Source organism: Culicoides brevitarsis, chromosome 3 (assembly GCF_036172545.1).
Source record: "Culicoides brevitarsis isolate CSIRO-B50_1 chromosome 3, AGI_CSIRO_Cbre_v1, whole genome shotgun sequence".
In the NCBI taxonomy this organism is placed as follows: Eukaryota; Metazoa; Arthropoda; class Insecta; order Diptera; family Ceratopogonidae; genus Culicoides; species Culicoides brevitarsis.
The window spans coordinates 33,904,988-33,932,191 of NC_087087.1; the positions used below are offsets into that span (position 1 = coordinate 33,904,988).

Genomic DNA, 27,204 nt, shown 5'->3' on the forward strand with positions numbered 1-27,204 from the left:
AATTTCGTTAATTTTGAAGAATATTAACTTATTCATTTAAAAAAAAATATTTTAATTTACTATTTATTTTGATTAATATTGAGTCGAAAAAAATAAAATTTAATTTAAATTACATTTCTTTTAATTAATTTTAATACACAATTTTTTTATATCTTTTCAGACACAATAAAATTTAAATGAAATTTTTTTCTGAACGAAAAAAAATAATTAACTTGCCTTCGATATAAAAAAAATAAATAAAATTAAAATTAATTATTTATTATTATTTCATTAATTAATTATTTTATAATTATTATTATATTTATTAATTAATTATTTAAAACTAATTTTAACTTTAAAAATATTATTTTATTTAAAACATAAAAAAAATATTTATTATTATTTTTTTTATTAGAATAATTTTTACAAAGTTTAGGTCTAAAAATTTAAAAAGTTCACCCAAAAAAATTTTAAAAAACAACATGCTGATATCTAATCAATTACAAAATATCAAATGCCAAAAAATCAAAAAGTGTTACAAAATGTTTATTATTTAACGTTGTAACTCAAACAAAATGAAAGTTTGCCCAAAAAAAAAATCACAAGAATGCCGCCGCGCTCGCGCTATGCTTCAATCAATCAACCACAATTCCGTATAAAAATTTGCCAATACACATCTATTTACCCAAAAACACAAAAAACCAAACATAACATGACACACGAAGCGCATCCTGTATCCTATATGGCTCGATTACAGTAATCACTTTTATTTATTTTTACAACTTTTTTCGAAACAAAAACTTCGTTGCGTGCCATTTGTGTGAATATAAGGCGTACCAACACACAAAAATTAAATTTAATAGTGTGTTGCAGAAAAAACAATTTTTGCCTATGAATTTCGTACGAGAGACACAGATACATTCACAAAAAAAAACATCTCACACAAGTTTTCTTCCCCACTCAGGAAAAACGAACTCACCACAATTCGTGTGTACGAACGCGATTTGCTTCCTCCAAAAAATTCCGAACGAATTTTTCACACCAACACGACGACGACGACGCGACGAATGCTGCTGCAAACAACTCGCTGCTCGAGCTTTACCTACTTCAGTCTTATTTAATCATTCAAAACAGTAAAGTCGACGTCGCTGCACCCAAAAACGCAAACTTGTTTTACAAAAGAAACGATCGCTCTCTTCGGAAGGTCTTCTCGAGCAGAAAAAATAATCATAATAAACATTGTGCATATCATTGTGTGTTAATTAGCTATTCGAAGCATGTCAATGTGAAAAAATAAAAAAATCTAAAAAAAAAATTAAATGACAATTTTAGCAAAATAAATCAAGAATTTTAATGGAATTCAGCTAAAAAAGTGCTAAAGTGCTACGAAAACAGAAAAAATTGATCCCATTCGTTATTTATTTTATATTAACATAGATAGACGGTAAGTGAAGGTCACACTCAAGATTAAATTAAATTTAAATTAGTAAATATTACATCATTTAATTTTTTTTTTGTAATTCGAAAAATCATAAAAAAAATATTATGAAAAAAAAGTTTGTTCAAGACAATTAACTTAATTTTAATTTTTTTTTCAACAATTGTACTTATAAAATATGTGAATTGTGAAAGAAAAAAAAGAAAAAATTAAAATCTTTCTGCTTCAGTGATAAAATATGCAAACTTGAGCAATTTTTTCCTCAAACAAACAAAAAATTATTCGGAAATGGATCAACAAGGTTCCATAAATAATTAATTTAAATCAAAAAAAAAATCGTGTGCATATGTCTTGTGACTCGTTTTGTCACACAAGGCAGTCAAGCGACTTTTTTGTGTCCTTTGAAATTGGGTTGCTACGAACCAAACTTGTTATGTTAAATTTTTCTTTAATTTTTTTGAAAATTCTAATTTTTTTAATTTTTTTTTTGTCTTTTCAGAGGTTCCTCACTAAAACACTTAATTTAAATTATTAACACAAAAAAAAAAAATGAATAGCAAATTATTTGTATTACTATGCGTGCTGTGCGCTGTGGCAGCTGTTCCCGTGCCAGCAGATGAGCAACTTAAATCGATAGAACTGCTAAAAATTCCGCTCAAAGGAGATAAGGTAAGGTTTCGCGCTTGATTTTTTTAGTTGAAATCTTTTGAATTTGTATGAAGTCAAAGGCATGGTTGAGCGGCTTTTTAATAAATTTTAAGAATAGTAGATGCAATTTGTTTGAACCAGTTGAAAAAACGAGTTATATGAAGGGGTTTTTGCAGTAAAACTACTTTCGGAAAGTTAGTTTGCGTTTTAAATCATTTATTTTGTGTGTCAAAATGTTGCAAAGTAATTTTTTTGGTAAAGAACGTTAATGATATATGAAAATTTGAAGGATTTATGTTTAAAACATTTTTTTTTTAATTTTAAAATATATAAAAAATTTAAAAATTATTTTAAAAGTTAAAATTTTAAATTATTCTTTAAATTTATTTGAAATACTTTCAATATTTTCTTTAATTGAAGTCAAAAAACTTAAAATTATAATTTTATAAGAAAATTATTTTTTAATCAAAGAAAATATATTGACAAATAATTATTTTAAAATTAATTAAATTAAATTTTAAAATTTAATTTTAATTAAAAAATTAAATCTAAAAAAAATAATAAAATTGAAAAAAAAAAATTTTTTAAATTATTAAATATTATTATTAAAAATAAGAATTATTAATAAAATTCGCCAAATTTATTATTTTTTTTATTAATTAATTAATTTTAATTTTACAAAAATAAATAAAATAAAATTAATTTGTTAATAAAAAAAATATTTTTTAAATAATAATTTTTAATAAATAAAATAATTAAAATTAAAATATTTTTTAAATAATATTTTTTGTTATAAAAAAAATTAATTAAAATTTATTAAAAAATTTACACTTTAGAGAAATTTTTTTTAAAATTATTTTTAATTTTTTTATGATTTATTATTATTTTCGACAAATTTAATATTTTCCTTCAATAAACTTCAAATTAAAAATTAAAAAAAAAAAAAAAATGAAATAAAAAAAAAATTAAATTCATATATTTCTCAAATTAAGATCAATTTTGTCATTTAAGTATATTTTAACAACAATAAAATTACTTAAATTTTTTTTTAAAAAATATTTTTATGAATAAACTGAAAAAAATCATCGAAAATTTAAATTTTTGACCATTTTCTTGAATAAAAATAAAAATATTGATAAAAATTCCCATAACAATAGGAAAAAACGCCCATAAAACCGATAAAATGTTGTTCAATAAAAGATTAAGGCAATGACAATTTTGATCTTTGGTGACTTTTTTCAAATCAATCTCATTCAATGCCTCTAATAATGGTTTCACTTTTCAAACAAACAACTTCGCATTATTAACTGTTATTACACACGACGTTTTGTTATTGACAACACAATAACTTTTAAATGAGGAGCGACCCTTGTTAACCTTTAAGCTCGTTTTCTTGTGCAACCAAAACGACAATCTTCGCACGATGACTTGATAATTTTTTTTTTCGTATGAAATTTTATGTCAAACCAATTTTTTCGATCTTTTGTGATGTAATCCATTATAATTCGCATTAAAATTATTGTCTTAATGTCTCACTTTCATTTGAAGCCAATCACTTTCAAAACAGCTGAAAAAAACGTGCAATGTCATAATTTGTGCTTGATTACTTTTTTTCCACAATTCAATATTATTTAATCTAATAAACGTCTTAATTTGCGGCAATCAGTGATAATTTCGTCGAAGTGAAACAAATAAAAAAGCCGAAAAAGTGTATTGACATAATTTATGATTGCCCAATGATGTTGAGAGCGGCAAGTAGCCTTCCTTATGTGATGACGTGTGTGCAGATGTCACATGATAATTAATCAATTTTTGTAAGCAATTAACCTTCAAAAGTGTTGACAAAAGATATAAATTTGGTGTTTGTTTGGTTTTTTTATGAAGCGGCTTTGTTGAGACATATGCTTCGTTGGAATTTTTGTGCGGTGAGAAATGATGACATTTCAAGTTTAGTGCAGTTTGCACGTCATTTACGCCCTTGCATTTCTTCATGGGAATTAATGCGTGTGAAATTTTGCGAAAAAAAAATTTAAATAAAAAATTATCACTTTTCTTGATGAGTTGAGTCACGAATTTCTTTGTTTCTTAAAATTTTATTGTGTCTGAAAAGATAAAAAAAAATTATATATTAAAATTTATTTAAAAAAATATTGTTTTAGTTAAAATTTATTATTTTTTGGATCAATTTTTATCAAAATTTATTTAAAATTATTTTATATAATTTTTTTTAAATTAATTTTTTTTTAAATAATTTTTCGTTTTAATTTATTTTAATAAATTTATTAAATTAACGAAAAAATATAAAAATTAAATAAAATAATTTATTTATTAAAAAAAAATTTTAATTAAAAATTAAATATTTTATTTTTTTTATAATTTTTTATTAATATTTTTTTAAATTTTAATAAAATTTTTAAAATAATATGAAATTAAAATTTTTATTTTATTTAATTATTTTTTATAAATGAAACTATTTAATTAATTAAAAATTAATTTTTTTTTTAATTTTTGAAAATAAAATTTATTTTAATTTAATTTTTAAAATTTTTGAAAGAAAATTTAATAAAAATATGTTTTTTAAAAAATTTTTGATTTTTTTCTTAATAAATATTAAAATTAATAAAAATAATTACAATAAATTCGATAAAAATAATAAAAATTTTAAAATTGAAATTGACTTTTTTTAATAAATAAATTAATTTATTTAATTTTTATATTTTTTCGTTAATTTAAAAAAAATATTAAAATAAATAATTTTATTTTCATATTTTTTTTATTTTTTTTAAAAAATATTAAAATTGAAATTAAAATTTTTTTAAATTAATAAATTTAAATTAATTTTTAATTTATAAATAATAAATTAATTTAAAAAAAATTAAATTATTTAAATTAAATATTTTTTTAAATCATTTTTAATTAAATAAAATTAAATTTTATTTTCATATTTTTTTTATTTTATTAAAATTCATAAAAAAATAATAAAAAATTAAAAAAAAATAAAAATTAAACGTTTAATTGATAAAACAGTTAATTAAACGTCCTTCCAAAAAGTCATTAACTTTTTATTTTCGAAAAATCTAGTTCAAATAACTGCATTCACCAAATTTAGACAAACTAACGTCAATTATTTAATTACATTTCATCGATCTTTACTGCCTTCGAAAGGTGATCATGATCATAAAGTTACAATGACCCTAAAGCCATAAATTGCTCACACACAAATTTAGTAGCTACTCTACTAAAAATAAATCAATCAAACTAAGTCATGCATGCAAGTTGTCATTAAAGCGTGCGGGAGGCGAGCGACTTATTTTTCTTCGAGGAAATTTTTTTCTTTTTAATTTTTTGACACCTATCAATCAATTTTTTAAAATATTTCAATTTTTTTTTCAGGAATTAGATATCCTAACGTTAGGCGACGAAGGTACAATAAAAGAGAGAAATAAGCGAACGATCGGCGTCCTTCGTGAACTTTTCCCAGAACTGTCAAAGGTGAGTGAATCATACCCGACAATCACAAAAAAAAAATATTCAATAACTGCATAACTTTTTATACCTAGAAAAAAAATGCTGTTTTTTTTAAACAAATTTACAAATGACCTACTTTTCACCCACTTATTAACTTATTACGTCTCTTACAACGTTATTCCACTTTTTTTTTTGCTGCCTTATAACTTTTTTTTTTGTATATTTTTTTCCATTATGAACACTTTTTGTCTATGATGTGTGCGACATAAACAAGCGGTCATCTTTTTTGCTTGTTGTTGTTTATTATTACGGCGACACTTTTTCGATTCATTTGTTTGCGGTTTTTATTTTTTTGAATTTTTTATGCGTTATGACATTTTTTTCACACAGACAGATAATAATTCTTTGCAAGAAGAGTTTTTTTTGAAAAAAAAAAATAAATTTTATGAAAAAAATTCGTCATACTTGAATGCACAAAGAAAAAAAAAACTTGTACCGAACAAATGAAACTGAAAGTTGTTTTGTGTCCATTTTTAAGGCCAGCGATAATTATTTTAATAAATTTGTAGATAAATCTAGGCAGTTGGCAACCAGTCAACTTTTTGATGGAAACACTTGACTTTAGAATGTACAAATATAGAAAAAAAAATTTTTTCGTATGCAGTACAGAGTGATTTTTATTTTTTTTAATATTTTTTTACTTTTTAAAAGAAGTAAAAAAAAATTTTAAATTAATTTAATTAATTATTTTAAATTAATAAATAAATAAATAATTAATATAAATTATTTTTTTAATAAAATTTTATTTCATTTAAATAAATTAATTATTTTTTTATTTATTAAATTTTATTTATTTTATTAATTTTTTTTAAATTATTAAAATTTCTATTTTTTTAAATATTTTTTTCAAAAAATTTAAATTATTTTCTTTTAAAAAGATAATTTTTATTAATTTTTAAAAATTTAATATTTTATTTAAATAAATTAAATTAATTAATTAAAAATTATTTAAAAAATTTAAAATTTTTAATTTTTTTTAATAATTTTATAACTTAAAAAAATAAAATTATTAATTTTAAATAATTTGCCAAATTGAAATATTTATTTAAAAAAATTTTAAATATTTTTTCTTTTGAAAAAAATAAAAATTTTTAAATAATTAATTAAAAATTAAATTATTTTCTTTAAAAATAATTTTAAAAAAAAATTTTTTAATTATCAAAAAATTTTAAAAAATAAAAAATTCTAATTTTTTTAAAAACACTCTGTCGAAAAAAAATTTTTTTTTGCTCTCTGAGGTGAATTTATTCAATAAATTTGATTTCTTCCGTGTTATCGTAATACCGCGGACCGGTTTTCTCCAATCTTATTTTAGTTATACATACTTATAAATTATTTGAAATGATCTACTTTTTAAGCATTATTTTGTTTAATTGCCATGCAAATTGCATGAAATCCTTATTATTTAATACTCATAAGACTCATTTAAATACAAAAAAAGTAAATTTAATGCATTTTTACACGATTTATTAAAAAATAATTAATAATCAATAAATGACCTTTTTTCGTGACAACAAACATTATAAAATAAACTTCCATGTGCCAATAAAATTTGATTAAATTATAAAAAAAAATATTAACATTAATATGTTAAGCTCGCATATGATACATACGAAAAATATATGCCGTCCGTCAAAATATTATGCAATAAGTTAATCATTCCGGTTTTATTATCTACACATTTTGCGCTGTCTATACAAATACATCCCCCACACAAACACGAACACATGCCACACAATATGATGCGATGCGATAAACTACCGATATTTACACACATTGGAGAGTGCTTAAAAAAAAGAAGAAATAATTTTATTGCAAAACTAATTTTGCATTCACAATAATTACTTGAGCTTGCAGCTTATTGTTTTACAGCGATTTTTTGTAGTGAAAGTATTTTTTTTTTGTTTGTTATTGAATTATAATACAATACCTACATTTTGATGCCGTTTTATGGTAAACCAAAGAAAAAAAATTAAAACGTTTTCGACATGCATTTACTGCTAAATTTTATTGTTTTTATTTATTTTTCGTTGTAATAATTGGTTATTTAATTGTTGGGTTTGCTTTTTTCGGAGCACATGATTTTTACGTGTCCTAATGTCAAAGTCGGCAATTCACATGCATGATTTTCAGTTACACATGAAGTTTTTGAATAATTTGCGATTTACCGGAAAAATTATGCATGTGACATTTTTTCATAAAATTAAATTATTTTTTAAATAATTTTTTATTAATAAATATTTATTTTTAATTATTTAATAATATGAAATTTTAATTCATATAAAATTTGATTTTTTTTTCAATAAAATATTTTTTTTTAAATTAAATATTTTTAATCAATTTTTTATAAATATTTTTAATCAATTTTTTTAAAATTATTAGGTAACTTATTTTTTCTATTTTATTTCATTTATTTTTTGAATTTAATAATTTTTTTAAAATTATTTTTCATTTTTATAATTTATTTAATTTTTTTCCTTATTTTTTTATAAACATTAAAAAAATGAAATTATTATTTTTTCTTATTTTAAACAATTTTCTTATGAATTGTCAAATTCAAATATTTATTTAAAAAAAAAATAAATAAATTATTTTTTTTATTTTGAAAAAAAAATATTTAACTTTTTTATTAATTTGCCTAATTAATTAATTAATTTAATTATTTGTTTCAAATAAATTTTTAAAATTAACTAATTTTTTGATTTAAATTTAAAAAATTGACAATTTATTCATGTAAAAAAAAATTTGAATTCAAATTTTTTGTAAAATTAAAAAAAATAAGAAAAAAAAAACAATTAAATTATAAAAATAAAAAATTAGCAAAAAAATTTGATTAAATTTAATAAATAAATAAATAAAATAAAAAATATTATTAATAATTTAAAAAAAAAATAATTAAAAATTTTTAAAAATTTTATTATACATAAATAATTTTTAATAAAAAAAAATAATTAAAAATTTATTATTTTTTTTTTTAAATTTTATCCATAACCGACAAAAGGCTGAAATAGGACATAAATTTTATTTTTTATTAAATTTTTTGCTTAACATTAGGTCATAAGAAAGCTTTTTAGTATTAAGAATCCACAAAAAAGCCGTAAAAACCGGCAAATTTTCAAATTTTATCATAAATTGCTTAAAATAATTCGTCAAAAAATAACTTCTTACCCATTGTGACTCCAACTCTTAACCGCATTTCATCAAAATCCATCAAAACTCATAAAAAACTCACTCGAGAGGTTCAAAATTACACATAGTGACACATGATATATATAATTTTGTTAAACAGATGATTGAAAAAAAGATTCAGGGAATCGTTAGCGTCCTGTTCCGCACAATAGGTAAGCCCGTTTCTTCATTATCACATAATTTTCGGACACTAACAAACCAAAAAAATCGTTCAAATAAAAACTTAAGGCCCAATTTTGTTACGCGGCGGCGCCGGAGGAGGAGCTGCTGGTCCAACAACAACTTCCAGCTTGGATGACGACTTCAGCGACGAAGATGACGACGACACGAGCAGTTCAAGTTCCAGTTCAACAACGAGCGGCGGAAGGAAAGTAAATGTACAGTTGCCGACATTTGCGCCGTTTGATGATAGCGCCGAAGATGCGAGCGATGATTCGAAAGTAACAACGTCTTCGGATGCTCCGTCGAAAGTGAATTTGCTCGATGGCAGCAATGCAAGCGGCGGCGGATACAATTACGATGCGAAATCTGTGACGTCTGACGATGACTTCAATTTGGTCCGAAAGAGATAAATGACTCGCTTGACTCGCTGGATGGTGAATCAAGGAAAAAATGGGCAGAAAAAACTTTACGAGACAAGAAACGAACGAAAATACTAAAAAAAAAAATTTTTTTTTTAGAGGAAACTAAAGAACATTTATCTTAAGATTAATAAAAAAATAGAAATTAAGACAAAAAATCGGGAAAAATATTTTTTTTTTATTTTTAAACACTTAAAACAGTCCATTATTGTGCATGAAATGTAGAAGTTTTTTTTTCGGGTACTAATTTGGTATTTTTTTTTAATGCACTTTTTTTTCAAAAAAATTTTTTTTTAATTTGTACCCAAATGAAATCCCAGATTTCATAAAAAAAATGACTGAAATTAGTCACAATTCAGTGAAAAGCCATCGTAAAATGGAAAAATTCTTACTAATATTTATAAAAATAAGCTTTTAAGTTAAATGTGGTTTCAGGTTCATTTAAAAAATTATCTATTCTATCGTCTTTTATCTTAAAACTAGCATCTGTAAGGCTAAGCTCATGTTCTATCGAACAATTAATATTAATTTAAAAATGTCCTTCAAATGTCCTTCACACACTACACTCGACTTGTTCATCTTTTTACAATTTTTTTTATTATTTTTTTTTCTCAAGACAATAAGAAGTAAATAATTTCATCACATCCACACGTCAACTTTTAATTGTTATCGAAGCGCAAACATGCCTGCGTGCGTAATTTTATGCAAATTTCGTTACAAATAACTAACATTGTTAATGAAAAAAAAAAATTTTTTTTTTTTGAAATTGTATGTGAAGCAGTTCACACACGAACAAAACACACACACACACACGACACAACAAGCCACACACACGTAATGCTAATTTCATTAGATTTTAAGACTTTTTTTAACATTCAATGGATAAATTATTGCAAAAGAATACGTAAATGCGATGTTTATCATGTAACTTTATATCAAGTTCATGTGATTAAAAATGTTGTCTTTTCGACCTCACACGTTACCGAGTGTCGAAAATTCTTCAAAACTTCTTCTATCGGCGCAGCTTATTTTTCCATCTTCTTCTATCTGTCTGTGTTTGTGTCTTTTTTCTTCTTCTCCTCCTCTTAAATCTATTTCCTACACAAAAAATTTAAAAAATTGCACCTAAAAATTTTACTAACCCATTAACATGATGTTATCAACCACAAAAAAAAAACTTGTTTATTCGATATCCATAAAAAACAGGTGATAGCCAATGAAGGAAACGAAGAAGAGAGTCAAGGTGAAGCTGATGCTGCTGGCAGTCAAATTGATCTGATTCGGGTGGTTCGTGAAACCGCAGCGGCGGAAAATGCGATAGATTCGAAGCCAGAAGCAAGCGAAAATACGGATCAGAAGGCGTCGGAGTCAAAATCTCCCGCAATCGATGACTTGACGCTCGATAGTGCGGAAGATGAGGAGAAGAATCATGATAAGAGGTGAGTTTTTTGCGGTATGTACCGTATACCGTAAGTTAAAATTGTTGAGTTTTTGGTCTTTAAAATATTTGAAAAAGTTTGAAAGTTTGAAAGTGAATTTGATTTTAAAATAAATACCATACCATTAAGAAGAGTTTACGGTATACCATTTAAAGAATTTACGGTATACCTTTAAAATTTGTACCGTATACCATTCAAAAAAATTCTGTACGATAAAAACCTGCAAAATTTTGAAAAAGAAAAATCATAACAAAAAACATTTTTAAGAGAATTTACGGTATACCTTTAAAATTTGTACCGTAACCGTTTAAAAAGCTTCTATACAATAAAAAATTGCAAAATTTTGAAAAAAAATCATAAAATACATTTTGAAGCTCAGCATTTTTAAAATTTCAACTGAAAAAAAATTATTTAAAATTAATGTTTGTACCGCATACCGCTTTTTAGAATATGTACCGTATACCGTAGATTTAAAATTTGGAATTTTAGTATTAAAAATATCGTAGAAAGTTTAAAAATGTAAAAAATTTGAAGAAAATTTTGCTTTTAGAAATTAATACCGAATACCATTAAGAAGAATTTATGGTATACCTTTAAAATTTGTACCGTATACCGTTAAAAAGCTTTTTTACGATAAATAAAGGCAAAATTTTGAAAAAAAATTTCTAAATTTTAATTTAATTTTTGTAACTTTTAAAAAACCAACTTAATAAAAATTTAAATTCATTTTTCAATAGATTTTTGGACTTCAATGGCGGCGGTAGCTCCGGAGGAAGCGGCGGATCAGGCAACTTCTTATTCGACATCATCAGAGTGAGTAAAAGAAATTTTTTTAATTAATATTTTTGTGTGCCTACCCATCATTAGCAAAGTAAAAAACCAGAAAAAAATTAGATAGTTCCGTCTTTTTTTGTATAACAAAATAGCGACTAACACGAAACTAATAAAGATCCTTAACCGAAAAACGACTCCTCAAGACTTTATTAGCGAGCTAACCATCATTTTAACCCAAAACGATAAATTAATTTGTGAATAATTAACACGAGTAACAAGAGTTAATTATTAAGAAAAAAAAACGAAAAAAAAAAATTAAAATCTAGCTAATAAAAAAATAATAATGAAAAATAGAGGACTGCTGATCGAAGTGCACGATTTGCAGGGAGAGTCTATAGAGTAGTGGCAGGAACTGAAAGCCTAGATGACAATTTGCCATCATCTTCTGACCAATTAGATGACAAAACTGCTAGAACAGCTAGAACAAACAGCAATGCGGAATTATCTTTGGTAACACATTATTGACACATTGCTTGTTGATTTAATTAACAAATTTGTTTGAATTGTAATTTTTTTTGTGCGTTAACCAAATATATTAACAACAATGACTATTAACTACATTTGATTGACATTGATTTGAGTTTTTGACATACTTACATGCAAAAAAAAACTAAAATTAAGTAGTTGTAGAGGATTTAGTGACGAGTGCAATTGGATTTGCATAACTGACAAAAATTGCGGTTAAGTGAAAACAGGGTTCGGAAATTACTTCAGACAAAAAATTTTGACTGACTTAAAAATTTGACTTAAAGAATTTTTTAAAAGGATCAATTTAAATTTAATTTAATTTAAAATTATTAATAAATTTAAAAAAATTAATTTAATTTAAAAAAATAAAAATAAATTTAATTTAAAAAAAAAATTGTTAAAAATTAATTATATCTTAAAATTAATTTTTCTAATTTATTTAATTATTTTTTTATTTTTTTTTATTTTTTTATTTATTTATTTTTTTTTTTTTTAAAATTAAAAAAATAAATTGATTAAAATAAAAAAAAATTAATAAATAAAATTTATTAAACTATTGAATTTATTTAATTTAATTTTTTTATTCATTTTTATTTATTTTTTTTTATTTTATTTTTTTGTTAAAAATTAAATAATTTTTTTTTATTAAAATAATAAAAATTAAATTAATTAATTTTGTACTTTTATTTTAAATTATTAATAAAATTAATTTAATAAAAATTTTTAAAAAATTAAAAAAAAAATAATTCTGCACCCTGAGTTCATATGAACTAAAAAAGTTCTAATATCACAATGACAACTAACGATGGCTTTTAATTTTTAACTTTTTAAATATATTATTGGAAAATTATTTTAACTTTAATATAAACAAATATTTATTTTAATTAAATAATAATTTTAATTTACGCATTTTTCTAACAAGAACTATCTAATTGCTTTTTATTTATTATTATTTTGTATGGAGATTGATTTTTTTTATTTATTTTTATTTTATTTTTATTTTTTTTTTTATCGAATTTCTCTAAAAATATTTTTTCCTTCACAAATGCAGCTCGTTTCCGGAAGCAGTGGCACAGAAAAGACTGACGAAGAAGAAAATGCTCCCGATGACGATAGCGACAGTGAAACAGGAAAATCCGGAGATGGATATACCGAAGGAATTCCCGGCCCTGTCACGAGATTGTTCGTTTTGGCAAACAGAGGTCTCTCGAATTTGATCCAAGATTTGATTTTGGTAAGAAATTTTCAAATAAAATAAAAATTAATTTTTTTAATATTTTTTTTTTATTTTTAGCGCGTTGCTCAAACAAGTGAAAGACTCGTCAACTTCAAAGCTCGCCTTATCACGTCACTCATTTAAATTCGCATTTATGTTACCTTCAATATTATGGCTTTTCTCAAAAAAAAAAATCGATACAACAATGCTCAACATAACAAATAATAATAATTTAATTTCTCTAATTTTTTCCTCTATGTAGTTTTTCTATGTTTTCAAAGTTTTTAAAATCTTTTTGGTTTAATTATTTAATTTTTCCATTAACTTTTTTTTCTGGCTATGGTTTTCCATATGTCTTGTGACTAATTTATAGTAGACAAATAATTTTCAATTTCACGCACAAACCGACGACTCCGCTAATAAAGTTTGCCATTTTGTTAAAAAAAAAATAAAATTGAAGAAAAAATGAAGAATTTTCAAAAAAAATCACAAAATGCTCAAGACACTCTTTGTGCCTATCTAAGCTATTTTTACATCAATATTCCTGCTCAAACGATGACTGTGGTGTTATAAATAAACAAAAAAAAAATTGCAAATAAATATGTACAATATTATGTAATTATATTATTATATAAAAAAATATGTTAAAAAATAATTAAGGATGCTTTTCATATATATAGACATGGGTATAAACTTTTTTGTTTGGTAATAAAAAAAAATTATTTATATTTAAAGGTAAAGAAATGTCAAAATTGTTTTAGAAATGGAGTTAGAAATTTTTTTCGATTTAAATGATATGATGAGTTTAGCATGTTCTTTTATATAGATTAAAAAAAAAGAAACAAAAAATTATTATCTTCTTTGTAAATAAATTTTCAATAAAGTGGAAAATTTGTAGTTTTATTTTTTTTTCTTACCTTTGGCTGAAGTTTTAAAATTCTTCGATTTTTTTAATTTTTGGTGAGGTAAGTAAAAATATTTAAAAATTATATTTAAAATGAAAAAAAATAAATTTGACAGAAATTAAAAAAAAAATGAAAATTTAAATAAATAAATTATTTTAATTATAAAAAAATATTAATAGTTAAGTTTTAAAGAAAATTAAATTTTTCAAAGTATTAAGAAATCCAGAAAAAATAATTTTTCAACCTTAATTTGATAAATTTTATAGTTGGAAGTTCTTTCTTAAATAATTTTTGATAAAATTTGCTTCATAACGTTTTTTCGATTGAAAACTAAAAAGCGTTATGAGGCCTATAACGCTTTTTCTCATAAAAACTAAAAACCGTTATGAGGCCTATAACGCATTTTCTAATGAATAAAAATTAAAAGTAAAATTAAAAGATATTTATGAAAAAAATTTTAAGTAATTTTAAAAATTTATAATAATTGAAAAATTATTTTTTTTAAATTTAAAAAAAATAATAGTAAAAAAAATTAAATTTTTAAAATATATTTTAAAAAATTGAAAAAAAAATTAATTTTAATTTTAATAAATTTTATTAAAAAGTAATTTTTTTAATGAATTTCAGTAAGTTAACAAATTAACATGTTTCATTGAAAATATGTTTTTCTTATTAAAACTTTCTCCGCATGACATTTTAAGAAAACCTTGCCCTACAAAAATTGTAACTTTTATCTACAAGACATTTAATTTTTTTTTTAATTAAAATATAATAAATCATGACGAAAATCGATAAATAAATTACAGCAACGAGTTGTATTTTTTTTTTTTTTTTTTTTTTTGAAAAAAAGACAAAAATTGAGAATATATATCATTTATTCATACATGATAATAAAAAAAAAATTATAAGAAAAAAAAAATGAATGTGTTTTTTTTTAAAGAATGGAAATATTACAGATAATTGGTTTACACTTTTTTTTGTATTTTTTAATAATAATTCACTTTTGATCTTTGAAACATTTTCTTTTTACTCGAATTTCTTACTTGTGAACGCAATTAGGCCACAGTAACCCTCCGCAGGAGAACGAAACAATAATGTAAATCACTAAAATTAGAATGCATGCCATGATGAAATACATTTTTACGTTGCGCCAAAACATTGTTCGCGCAAGGGTTCGAGATGTTGTTCGGAATGACACCGCGTTACTTCGCAATTGGTCTGTTTTATTAACGAGGAGTTCTAAAAAAATTTTTTTTTTTATTTAAATTTTGTAAAAAAAATTGAATTAAAAGATGAAATTTTACCTAAATGCTCCCCTCGTGATGTCACAGACTCAATATTTTTCACCATAATGTCTTTCAATTCGTCGATTTGACCGTGAACTTTTGACAAAGCGTCGATATCTTTCGCCTCGGAGTATCGTTTCATCTCGGATGCCAAAACGCGACTACCCGGAAATGAAAAAAAATTAAAATTTCGAAATATTTTGAGATTTTTTGAATGTTTACCTGAACTCGGCGTTCATTCCGTACATGATAGCAGTAGCAACTGTCAATCCATATTCCGCCAAAAAGCGTCTTTTGATGTCGGATAAGAACAAAAATGCTCGTGAACGATCAAATTCCTAAAATTAAAAAAAAAAAATTATAAAAAATTTAAAAATATAAAAAATTAAAAAAAAAATAAAAAAAAAATTTAATAAAAAATTTAAAAAAAAATATTAAAAAAAATAAAAAAAAATTAATGAAAAAAAAAATATATAAAAAATTAAAAAAAAAAAAATTAATAAAAAAATTTAAAAAAAAATAATAAAAAATTTAAAAAAAATTAATAAAAAAATAAAAAAAAAAATTTAAAAAAATGATAAAAAATGAAAAAATTTGAATAAAAAATTAAAAAAAAAATTTAATAAAAAATTTTAATAAAAGATTCATAAAATTTTAATAAAAAATTGACGATAATAGAACAAAAAAAATCACTCACATCATCCGTAATTGCCATATAAATAATTCTGTCTTCACAAATGTAATGTATCAAGTAATTGCCATGTGAATATGTGAGTTTGTGATTTTCCAATTGAATTTTGGCGATGACCTGTTCAGTGACTTCAGCGAAATTTCCAACGCATTCCGCGTATTTTGCCAGAATTGTTGTCTGTCGTGAGATTACGGAGTAGAGGATAGGCATGCTGAAACGAAAAAAAGTAAAAAAAAGAGTTAATTAATGTATTTTTGATTAAAAAGATGATGACTCATGTTTATTCAAGAGTCTAGATTGTCAAGAACGAGGTACGAGATAAGAAATTTCGTCATTTTATTCAAATATTGAACGAAATACGGAGAGAATTTGTAAATTTTTAATATAAAATCGTCATCAAATTAATTTTTGTTTACTTTTTATTCGAGAATTTCAGTAAATTCTTATCAAATTTGATGTCGTTGCACCTTTAGTAAACATTTTGTTGACAAAATTATTCAGAACTCTTCTTTAGAATAATTAATTTTGATCAAAATTTAACTTTAATTTAAAATTTGAACTAAAAACATTACAAAATCCATCAAAATTAATTAAAATATACTTCCGATTTTTGAAAAAACTTCTTTGACTGACATTACAAGGTCAAAATTGTAGAAAGTTGATCCAAAATTGTCCCGTTTAATGCTTAAAATGACATTTATAAGTCATTGAACCTTCCAACTCCAATATTTGTTGATGAATTTCTTCACAAAACTTCAATTTTTCATCATTTTTGTTCTTAAAACGCCCCGAGAAAGACTCAATTCATACAAAAACAACTCGTTTCTGACTTTTCATGACCCGTATCACTCAAATTACGACTTCCATTGATATTTATCGTCGAGTCATCCGACAAAATTCTTCGCAGAACACTGAAACTTAAGCTTTTAATGGCTGCCTCGTGCGATTTCTCTTGGAATTTTCGATATTTGTGAAATTCGATGCCTCTAATTCCATTGCACGACGATTAGAACATTGATAATTAATTGTTACATTGCAATACGGGACAACACAATGAACGAATACGACCACAAAGAAACTTTTTGTTGACATATTTCGGAGTTTTTAGGCTTTCGTGGCTTTCGTTCTCGATGAAATTCGGAAAATATGGGACTTTGACTTACATTACATGTAGATATTTGAGACAAATATTCGCGATGAAAGACTTTTTGTTGTGAATTCAATATTTTTTTGAGAGTTTCTTTTTCACTGTTTCAATGTTATGACGTTTAATGCATTCTGTCAAGGGAACGAACAGGAATTAAATAACGAAAATTCACGAAAAATATTTTTTTTTCAAAATTTTTATAAAATTTAAAAATTTTTAAAAATTTTGTCAAAATATTTTAAGAATTTATTTAAATAAATTTTTTTAAAAAATTAAATTAATTAATAAAAATAATTAAACTTAAATTAAATTCTATTTTAAAATTAAATTTTTAAATTTAAATTTTTTAAAAATTAAATTAATTTTTATTTTAATTAAATTGAAAAAGTAAAATAAAAATTAGAAAATTATTATATTTAATAAAAAAAATATTTAAAATATTAATTAAATAATTATTAAAAATAAATAAAATTAAATAAATAAAAAAAAACATAATAAATATTTTGACAAAATTTATAAAAAAAAAAATATGAAATTAAATTAAAATATTTTCATGAAATTCAGTAAAAATAATTAAAAGCTTTAATAGAATAAATTCGGTATAAAACATTAAAATTAATTAATAAAATAAATAAATAAGATTTTCAAAAAATTAAAATTAAATTAAATTATATTTTAAAATTAAATTAAAAAAAAAATAAATAATTAATTTTTATTTTAATCAAAATAAAAAATTTAATCATAATTATTAAATTCAATAAAAATAATTATTTAAAATATAAATTCATCAATTTTTAAAAATTTTTGAAAATTAAATTAATGAAAATTTTAATAAAATTAAATTTAAATAAAATTAAGAATAAAACTAATTAAAAAAAAAATTAAAATTGAATTTAAAAAAATAATAAATATTCTTGACAAAACATTTAAAAAATTATAATTTTTTTTCGTTAAGAAATATTTGAACATTTCCTTAAAACTGACTTGAAAATGAAACAAATTCAAAGAATGGGAGCTACAAATTTTTGTTTTGATTGCCATATGTTCGTTCAAAAAAATCCAAAAAACTCAAATGAAAAATTAATTTTTAAGTTAAAATGTACAAAAGACTCTTTTCGACAAGTTCCTTAAAAAAATCCCTTGCCGCACACGATTACAAAGGCGTCGTTGGTCTCGAAGTTCATGCACAACTTGCGAGTAAATCGAAACTTTTCTCCGCAGCTCCGAACAAATTCAATGCGCCCGTCAACAGTTGCGTCGACGACTTTGATGCCGCAATTCCGGGAACGTTGCCCGTCCTCAATCGCTTTTGCGTCGAAGCTGCCGTGAAAATTGGACTCGTCATGAATTGCGTCATCAACAACAAATCGACGTTCGATCGAAAACATTATTTTTACGCTGATTTGCCGGCTGGCTACCAAATCACGCAGCAACACAATCCAATCGCCCGCAAAGGTTACATTGAATTTCCGATGGTGAATCGAAAGGAAGTCGTCAAAAAACGCGCGGCACTGCATCAAATTCAACTCGAACAGGACAGCGGGAAGTCGTTGCATGACGATGTCGAGAATAAAGTTTTGATTGACTTGAATCGAGCTGGAGCGCCATTAGTTGAGTTTGTTTTCTGTCCGGATTTGGAGAATGGCGAAGAAGCTGCCGCTTTGGTGAAAGAATTGATTCTTTTGTTGACGACAATCAAAGTTTGTTCGTGCAAAATGGAGGAGGGCGCTTTGAGAGTCGATGCCAATGTCTCGGTTCATCGCAAAGGCGAACCTTTGGGAACGCGTTCGGAAGTCAAAAACATCGGATCCATCTCGGGCATCCATCATGCGGTGAATTACGAGATAAAACGTCAAATTGAGGTCCTAAAAAGCGGCGGAAAAGTCATTAACGAGACACGAACATGGGACGCCGTCAAAAATCGCACGATCCCGATGCGAGACAAAGAAGTCGTTCTCGACTATCGTTTCATGCCTGAACCAAATTTGCTTCCAGTTCATCTCACAACCGAAGAAAAAGACGAAAAAGATGTCGTTTCCATTGCAAAAGTCGCCAAAACCATCCCTGAATTGCCCAGTCAAGCCCGAGAACGTCTCGTCACGGAACATAAATTACCTCCTCTCACCGCTTTACAACTCGTGGATGATCCAAGCTCCTTATCCGCTTTCGAATCAATTCTCCGTGAAAATCCCCGAAGAAATGCTCTTTTAGTCTCAAATGTTCTCGCAAATACCGTTCGAACAATTTGCAACCTGAAAAAGTGCGAAATGGAAGATTTGAATTTAACAAGTTCGCAAATTGGGCAAGTCGTCGATTTGTTAGAACAAAATGTTATTAATCAAAATTTCACGCAAAAAGTGCTGGAAGCCTTAGATGAGGCTGGAGAAATGGAAACAGCGGAGAATGTTGTCGATAAAAATGATTGGAAGCAAATTTTGGATGAAAAAGTCATTGAAAAAGTTTGTCGTGAAGTAGTTGAAAAAAATCCGAAACTCGTGAAAGATTACAAAAAAGGGAAGGAAAAGATGTTTTATGGGTTAGTTGGAATAGTTGCGAAAGAAATGAACGGAAGACTTAATATGGCAAAAGCTACGGATATTTTGAAATCTTTGTTGAAAAAAGATTGAAATTTTTTAATTATAAAAAAAATTAAATAGGAAAAAAATTTAAATAAAAATAGAAAAAAAATTATTAAAAAATAAATAAATAATTTTTTTTTATTAATTTTAATTTAATTTGGAAAAATGATTTTTTAATTAATTAATTTTAATTATTTTTATTTTTAATTAATTCAAAATAATTTTAATTAATTAAATTAATTTTTATTAACGGAAATTCCTTAATTTTTATTTTTTAAAAATTAAAAAAAAATTAAAATAAATATTTTGTTTTTAATTTTCCAAATTTAATTAAATTATTTTTTTTAATTTTTATTTTATTGAAATAAACTCACGAAAATTTAAAAAAATATAAAATAGAAATCAAAAAAAAAAAATTAAATAATTTTTTGATAAAAATTCTGATTTTCAAAAAAAAGAAAAGTTAAAAAATAATTTAAATTAAAAAAAATAATTTATTTAATTTTTGACAAATTTGTTTTTAAAATTCTTTAATTATTTTTTTTTTTATGTTGATTTAATTAACAGAAATTTTAAAATGTTCATTTTAAAAAAATAAAAAAAAATAATTTAATTACTTTTTTACTTAATTTAATTTAATTTTAAATTTTCTACATATTTAAATTAATTTTTTTATGTTAAAATATATTCACGGAAATTCTTAAATATTTATTTAAAAAAATTAAATATTTTTCTTATTAAAAAATTCGCAAAAATCTTCATTTTAATATGTTAAAAAATTTAAAAAAAATAAAAATATAAAAAATTAATTTAAAATAAAATTAAAAAAAATTAAATTAAAAAATAAAATTAAATTAATTAAAATAATTTAAAATAAATATTTAAAAAGTTAATTTTTATTAATTCATTTCTTTAAAAATAAAAATATTTAAATAATTTAAAATATTTTAAGATATTAAAAAAAATTATTTTAAAATTTCAAATTAAATATTTATTTAAAAAAATAAATTAATTTAATTATTTTGAATTAATTGAATAATTTTAACATAACTCAAAAAAAAAAGAAGTAAAAATTCACACGAACTCTACAATAAATTCCATTTCCCCCTTTATTTCATTCAACAATATTTTTCTTCAACATTCAACACTCGCTCTCACAACCTGCTTCAAAACTTGCATCAAACTTCGAACAAAAATTTCATTCAAGCCAAACATTGAGAGAGAAACGAAACTTTTCTTCTCTTTTCATGCTGTCTCTCACGATTCTAAACAACATACCAACATACAAGAAATTTTTTGTTGTTTAGTTTTCTGTGATAGACACCACGAACAAGCCACATACAGGAAAAAAAGAATTATTTTTTATTTTCTATATTTGTGTAGTGCTTTTAACTTCTGTATGAAACCGCAATTCACTTGAATTAAAATCGCTAATTTAGTGCTCCGACAACCATAAAAAGTGCAAAAAGTCAAAAGTTTGCGCTGGAAATGTCATAAAAGTCCCGAAAATAATTTTGCGTCTTACAGAACTGAGTCACGGTAATTCCCCCTTTTCATCTTTTTTGTGTGTTTGGGAAAAATTATACGCATTTCTTTTATTGTTATCTTTGTTTTGTTTGCAGATGGAAGACAGTTCTCCGGATTTGTCGTTGCGATTGCGACGCGGATCCAGCGGGTCTCGCGATAGTTATTACATTGAATTTGCGCAGGGAATCGACTCGGATATCGAGATTGAAGACACGAAGAAGAAATTGGAGCCAAAAGTCGAGGAAGAAGTCAAGTTGGATGAGTCGACGAGCGAAGCAGCGCCAACTTTGCCTCCCGTGCCATCGGATTTGGAAGAAAGGTTTGCATGGCTTCTCTTTCTTTGCGTCAATTTGTGTGCTTGCGACAAAAAGGAAGTGTATCAAGTGTCGAAACATTATTAAAATTCATAAATTCCGTGCACAGAAGTAGATTGAATGTGACATAAGTAGGCAGGCAGACGTTGAAACAATGTTACGGCGGTACGGACGACGAGCAATGATAAAAATGAGAGACGTTAGGGTGATATAATATGATGATAATAGAATAAACTGTAATAAAAATTGTTCATAATGTTAGGTTTGACCAATTTTTCGACATTTATGGAACTTACCCAAATGACGTGTGACGCAAAAGGTCATCCTACTATCCACTTTTAGAGGATTTTTGATTGAAACAGTTGAAATTTTGATTTAGTTCTCCGTCAGAGACCGAAACTCTCAAAACTTCCTTCTCTAAAATTCATTTTTTTTTCATCCGCAGCATGATTATGGAAGATTTGAAGCGAACAGTGCCATCGCCATCATCCAAAGACCCTCTTGCAACTGTAGAATCGTTGAGTCCTGAACGTCGCTCGAACACGTCGAACCTTCATGTGACGATATGTGATACGAAAGTGTAAGTTTTTCGCCTTGAGCAATATTTTTCATCAAAAAAAAAAAATTTTTTTTTTAAATTTGAAAAATTTTTAAATTTTTTTAATTTAAGAATTTTTGTAATTTGTTTTTAAATATTAAAAAAAAAATTTTTAAATTTTTTAGAATTTTTTGTGAATTTTTTTGACATAATTTTATTTAATGAAATATTTAAAAAAAAATTGAATTAAATTAAAATAAAAAAAAATATTTTTTTAATATTTTATTAATTAATTTTATGTCAAATAAATTCATGAAGAATTCAAAAAAATTAAAAAACAAATTTAAAAAAAATTATTTTTAATTTAATTTAATTTTTGATTTAAAAAATTTTTTTAATTTAAAAAAAAATACAAAAATTCTTAAATTTTCGTTTAAAAAAAAAATTCTCTCTATCAAACTCATAAAACTTCAATTTCAATGCTAAAAAATTATTTTTTTACAGAAATTTAGCCACAGACGATATCGAATCCTCATCCAAAGAAGAAGATTCGCCTCCGCCTCCCTTCCATCTACCATCCGGCACGTCAAATACGATGATTTCCGGCACGCAGAACAACAGCATCGTAGCTTTCACGCAACTTCATCCCTCGATTTTGTCGCCATCGAAGCGCCCAACTCGACTTTTGCCCGAAACAAAAAGCGATGACAGCGAAAAACAGCAAATTAGTGCGTGAGTGTCTCCAAAATTGATCGTTTGTGAACTTTTTTTTATGAAATTTGTCTTTTTTAGTGGATCTGCGTTGGCAACAACTATCAGCGCGTTGTACGGCAAACTCCTGGTCGTGCTTGGATTCACTTTTCCCGTTGCCGAGGTCATTTCTACGTACATTCCGCCGTCATTTTATGAAGTAAATTTTTTTTTTGCCAATTTTTTATGACTTTAATTAATAATTTGACGTTCACAGGTTTATTACTTGTATTTGTACATTGGAAGCATGATGTTTCTGTTTTTTATGTATCTCTCGTTGATGTGGGGAGGAGGATCAAAAGTTATTGCATCATCAGGTAATTTGTTGGTTTTTATTTAAAAAAAATAATAAAAATTACCTTTTTTTACGATTTTAGCCATGAATAGTCCGAAGCCGAAGAAACCGAAGCCCGCCAAAGTGAACAAGTCCTCCGATAGCGGAGAAGAATCCGATCACGAAAGTGACACGCCAATTCCGCCGCGAATTCAGATGATGGCACGAAGACCTTCGATAATTGCAGCTTCGCTTAGGACGCAACATTATGGCAGTTTTTACTTGAGAATGGGAGCTGTTGGTGAGTTTTTCATTATTTTTGATCAATTTCAAGCTTAAAAATTATCAAATGGGCTCTCAAAATGAAAATTACGTATTTTTTACGTATTTTTTATTTTTCAATTTTCAAGCTTAAGACCCATCAAAAAGGCATCCAAAGCACTTTTGTATGATTTTTGATCAATTTCAAGCTTAAAAATTATCAAATGGGCTCTCAAAATGAAAATTCCGTATTTTTTACGTATTTTTTATTTTTCAATTTTCAAGCTTGAAATCCATCAAAATATCAGTAATTTTTTAAATTTTATAAAATTTTTAAGAAAAAAAAATTTAAATTTAATGATTTTTTTTTATTTTAATTTTTCAAAAAAAAAAATAAAATAAATAAATTTATAAACAAAAATTAATTAAAAAAATTAAATTAAAAAAAATTAAATTAAAAAAAATTAATAAAAAATTCAAAAATAATTTAAATTAATTACCTTTTTCTGTCTTTTCAGCATTTGGCATTGGCAGCATGATTTACAGCGGCTTAGAATTCGGTCAATATTTCGAACTTGAACGTACGAGCAAGTGTTCCAACATCTTGGTAGCTGTCACGCCGCTCACCCGAATGTTGTTTATCTTCATCCAAATGTATTTCATCTTCTTGAACAATGAGCAAATCAACGTTTACTGCTACCGCGGATATCGTGTGATCGCCCGTTTTGGCTTGCAACACATGATCGGGACGAATCTCAGTGTTTGGTTCAGTGTTTTGGTGCAAGAAACCAAACACACGATTTTGACGTTTTACAATCCGGAGAATCAAACGTTGCGGATTTCGCATCGACTTGGCAACAAAGGCATCATGGTGCCAATTTTGCATGGCGCAACAGCAGCTCATTTGCGGTTTCCGCGAGGTTTGAAGGGACCTCATAACATTTTCGAGTGTCGTCGAACGAATATTATTGGGACTTTGGTACAAGATGCGTCGCCCTTTTTGTTCCCGTGTACGATCGAATATTCGTTAATTTGTGCTGCGATACTTTATGTCATGTGGCGAAATGTTTGTCGACCAATTCCCGCGCCTCGAGTGAAGATTGAAAGTTTGATGCAGAGCAAGAGATCGCCTCATCATTACTCTGTGGATTGCGCTCGAGCTCATAAAGGATTATTTTTAGGGATTCTGATGCTTGTGATGACGATTATCTCATTAATTCTCTTTTTTGTACTGATTTCGAGACCAGATTTTGTCTCATTAGCTGTCACAGAAGTCAATATTTGTGAATTAGTCCTTTATGTGCTCACAACCCTCGCAACTATCGTTGGAATGTGGCAAATTCGTCATTTAGAATACGATTTTTCCCGAAATTTCACTCTTGACGATATCTTGCTCGTGGGCGCCCAAAGCGGATCTTTCCTCTATAGCACATTTACCATCATTTCGGGTCATTTTACGTTGAAAAAGGAAACAATTCTCGTTTTAATCACCGCATTAGTCAGTTTAATCGAGACTGGATGTCAAACGATGTTTATTCTCAATGCGGGACGTCGAAGCGCTCGAACCCCCGAACATATAAGGAAAAAACCCGGGCGAGAAATTGTCACATTTTTACTCGTTTCAAATTTAGCAATGTGGGCTATAAATACTCTCGAAAAGACACGCGCCGAAAGTCACCCGATCCAACTGAATTTTTACGGATTGTGGGCTTGGAGCATTTTAACGCATGTCGCAATGCCATTAGCAATATTCTATCGCTTCCATTCGACCGTTTGCTTGTGCGAAATTTGGAAGCGAGCGTACAAGATTAAGCCAACGTACATGTAAGACATTTAAGTTTTCGAATTAAGTTTCATCCTGTGATCTGTAATCCCAAAATATATTAATCGATGGTTAAACTATAGAGATTTGTTTATAATTTTTTGCATTTGTTAAATTTTTCATTTTTATCTATTTTTGAGTCAAAGTACAAAACTAACGTAACTTTAGTAGTCGAAGTAATTTAAATTTTTCTATGTATAAAAAAATTATAATATTCAAAAAAAAATTTTACCTCAAGAATTAACGTAAAAAAAATATCATATAAGACTGCATATACTCCGAGACTCCTTTTATATATCAAATCATGCCAAAAAAAATTTTTCTAAAATTTGCAATAAAAATTTTTTACACTTTTTGATAAAAAAAAATATTTACATATACAAAAGTATTCCAACCTTTTTTACTAAAATATTTATACAACTCAATTCTTATAATCTACACACATCATACACAAGAATTAAATAATAAGAATACGATAAAATGAATGTAACTGTACTACTACTATTTATTTGGATACCAATAAAAATATAGAAACCATTAGGAATATCGATGTTTTCCTTAGCCGACAACATAATCCAAACATTGCATTGCATCATATTTTAATTATAAGTCTTTGCCACCGACCGCCGAACGAACTCTCTGTGTGAACGACGACGACGATGATGACGAATATATTCTATTAACAAAATATTATCCCTACATGATATGCACAACGCAGAATTCTACGGGACATAATATCATAAGTACACGCATTAAATAAAAGACTGCTTGAATAAATAAACATGAAAGAGAATTAAGTTGAATTAGCAATATGGGGCGAATTGTAATTTGGTATGTAGAAGGAATTATTTAAAAATTCTAAATTATTTCAAAAACTAATTTTTTTAAGAGATTGAAACGGTTTTCAGTATAAAAGGATCATTTAACTTATTATTGACATGGTTGAAAAATATTAAGATTTTTTATGTGATTTTTGCTTTTACTCTTTAATTGTCTTCAGCAAATATAATAAGCTCCCTTAAGTTAATAAGCAAAGTTAATTAGGTTTTTGTACTTGATATCTTTGATTCTGTAGGCTTTGGTTAACTCTTCATTTACAGAGAATGGCATAGTATAGCATAATTCTAAATAACTTTTAAAAGTTTGCGAAATCCATTAGCATTAGAGCTTCTCTTCTATAATATGACGTAGTCTTTTAAAAGAAAAGAACTTATTAAGAAGTCCTATTTTGCTTTTTGTGTTTGATATCATTCATTTGTCGAAGCTTGGTTAATTATTTGCTTATTTAAGTTTGGAATTGTAGGTATCATATATCTTAAAACTGAAATTGGAAGGTTGTTAAAATACTTTTCACAAAACCTCTATTTGTTTCGAGAATGGCGGAGTATAGCATAATTCTAAATAACTTTGAAAGTTTGCGAAATCCATCAAAATCAGAGCTTCTCTCATTTTTTCACGTTTTCTCTTCAAAGGTTTGATAATCTTCAATATCGAAGCAGTCCTTAGATGAGGCCTTAAACACTTAGGCAAAATATATGAAGTTTTTTTATTGTTCTTGACGATTTTAAGATATCATTCGAGTTCTCCCTGATTTTCTTCTCTCATAACTTGTCTCAAAGTATCGGCATCAAAATGGTATAAAGGTATGCCTGTGAGATTTCTTCATCATCACAGCTGAAGTAAAATATTTTGTTGTATAAGCTTAGATGCTTCCTTGTCAGATACCTAAAAAAGAAGACTTGATATAAAAGTTAAAAAAAAAGATAATAAAAATGAAGTTAAAAAAGCTA

General features: G+C 25.2%; 4 protein-coding genes across 4 annotated transcripts; 3 read left to right on the forward strand and 1 right to left on the reverse strand.

Moving 5' to 3' along the window:
- Positions 1-1,163: 1,163 nt before the first annotated feature.
- Positions 1,164-13,532, forward strand: LOC134835540 (uncharacterized). Its single transcript, XM_063850420.1, has 10 exons — positions 1,164-1,423; positions 1,917-2,086; positions 5,459-5,557; positions 8,883-8,934; positions 9,011-9,351; positions 10,546-10,802; positions 11,540-11,615; positions 11,931-12,086; positions 13,156-13,338; positions 13,399-13,532. The coding sequence occupies exons 2-10, from the start codon at positions 1,967-1,969 to the stop codon at positions 13,462-13,464; spliced, it is 1,350 nt and encodes a 449-aa protein (XP_063706490.1). The 5' UTR covers positions 1,164-1,423; positions 1,917-1,966; the 3' UTR covers positions 13,465-13,532.
- A 1,550-nt stretch (positions 13,533-15,082) lies between these two features.
- Positions 15,083-17,483, reverse strand: LOC134834631 (vesicle-associated membrane protein 7). Its single transcript, XM_063849367.1, has 5 exons — positions 17,366-17,483; positions 16,209-16,413; positions 15,734-15,849; positions 15,530-15,672; positions 15,083-15,464 (listed from the first exon to the last, which is right to left on the reverse strand). The coding sequence occupies exons 2-5, from the start codon at positions 16,410-16,412 to the stop codon at positions 15,265-15,267; spliced, it is 663 nt and encodes a 220-aa protein (XP_063705437.1). The 5' UTR covers position 16,413; positions 17,366-17,483; the 3' UTR covers positions 15,083-15,264.
- A 915-nt stretch (positions 17,484-18,398) lies between these two features.
- On the forward strand, positions 18,399-20,003 carry LOC134834322 (glutamyl-tRNA(Gln) amidotransferase subunit B, mitochondrial). Its single transcript, XM_063848945.1, has one exon. The coding sequence runs from the start codon at positions 18,447-18,449 to the stop codon at positions 19,974-19,976; it is 1,530 nt and encodes a 509-aa protein (XP_063705015.1). The 5' UTR covers positions 18,399-18,446; the 3' UTR covers positions 19,977-20,003.
- A 1,547-nt stretch (positions 20,004-21,550) lies between these two features.
- LOC134835541 (proton channel OtopLc) lies at positions 21,551-25,704 on the forward strand. Its single transcript, XM_063850421.1, has 7 exons — positions 21,551-21,774; positions 22,215-22,349; positions 22,812-23,039; positions 23,100-23,217; positions 23,275-23,374; positions 23,435-23,632; positions 24,111-25,704. The coding sequence occupies exons 1-7, from the start codon at positions 21,551-21,553 to the stop codon at positions 25,418-25,420; spliced, it is 2,313 nt and encodes a 770-aa protein (XP_063706491.1). The 3' UTR covers positions 25,421-25,704.
- Positions 25,705-27,204: the final 1,500 nt, after the last annotated feature.

Excerpts from the sequence above, each read along its gene's own strand:
- LOC134834322 (XM_063848945.1), top strand. The coding sequence starts at position 18,447 with ATGTACAAAAGACTCTTTTCGACAAGTTCCTTAAAAAAATCCCTTGCC.
- LOC134835541 (XM_063850421.1), top strand. The coding sequence starts at position 21,551 with ATGGAAGACAGTTCTCCGGATTTGTCGTTGCGATTGCGACGCGGATCC. Across the intron at positions 21,775-22,214 it reads CCATCGGATTTGGAAGAAAG|CATGATTATGGAAGATTTGA; the intron begins GTTTGCATGGCT and ends TTTCATCCGCAG. Across the intron at positions 23,633-24,110 it reads CTTGAGAATGGGAGCTGTTG|CATTTGGCATTGGCAGCATG; the intron begins GTGAGTTTTTCA and ends CTGTCTTTTCAG.
- LOC134834631 (XM_063849367.1), bottom strand. The coding sequence starts at position 16,412 with ATGCCTATCCTCTACTCCGTAATCTCACGACAGACAACAATTCTGGCA. Across the intron at positions 15,850-16,208 it reads ATATGGCAATTACGGATGAT|GAATTTGATCGTTCACGAGC; the intron begins GTGAGTGATTTT and ends TTTTAATTTTAG. Across the intron at positions 15,673-15,733 it reads GGAATGAACGCCGAGTTCAG|TCGCGTTTTGGCATCCGAGA; the intron begins GTAAACATTCAA and ends ATTTCCGGGTAG.
- LOC134835540 (XM_063850420.1), top strand. The coding sequence starts at position 1,967 with ATGAATAGCAAATTATTTGTATTACTATGCGTGCTGTGCGCTGTGGCA. Across the intron at positions 10,803-11,539 it reads GAGAAGAATCATGATAAGAG|ATTTTTGGACTTCAATGGCG; the intron begins GTGAGTTTTTTG and ends ATTTTTCAATAG. Across the intron at positions 12,087-13,155 it reads GCAATGCGGAATTATCTTTG|CTCGTTTCCGGAAGCAGTGG; the intron begins GTAACACATTAT and ends TCACAAATGCAG.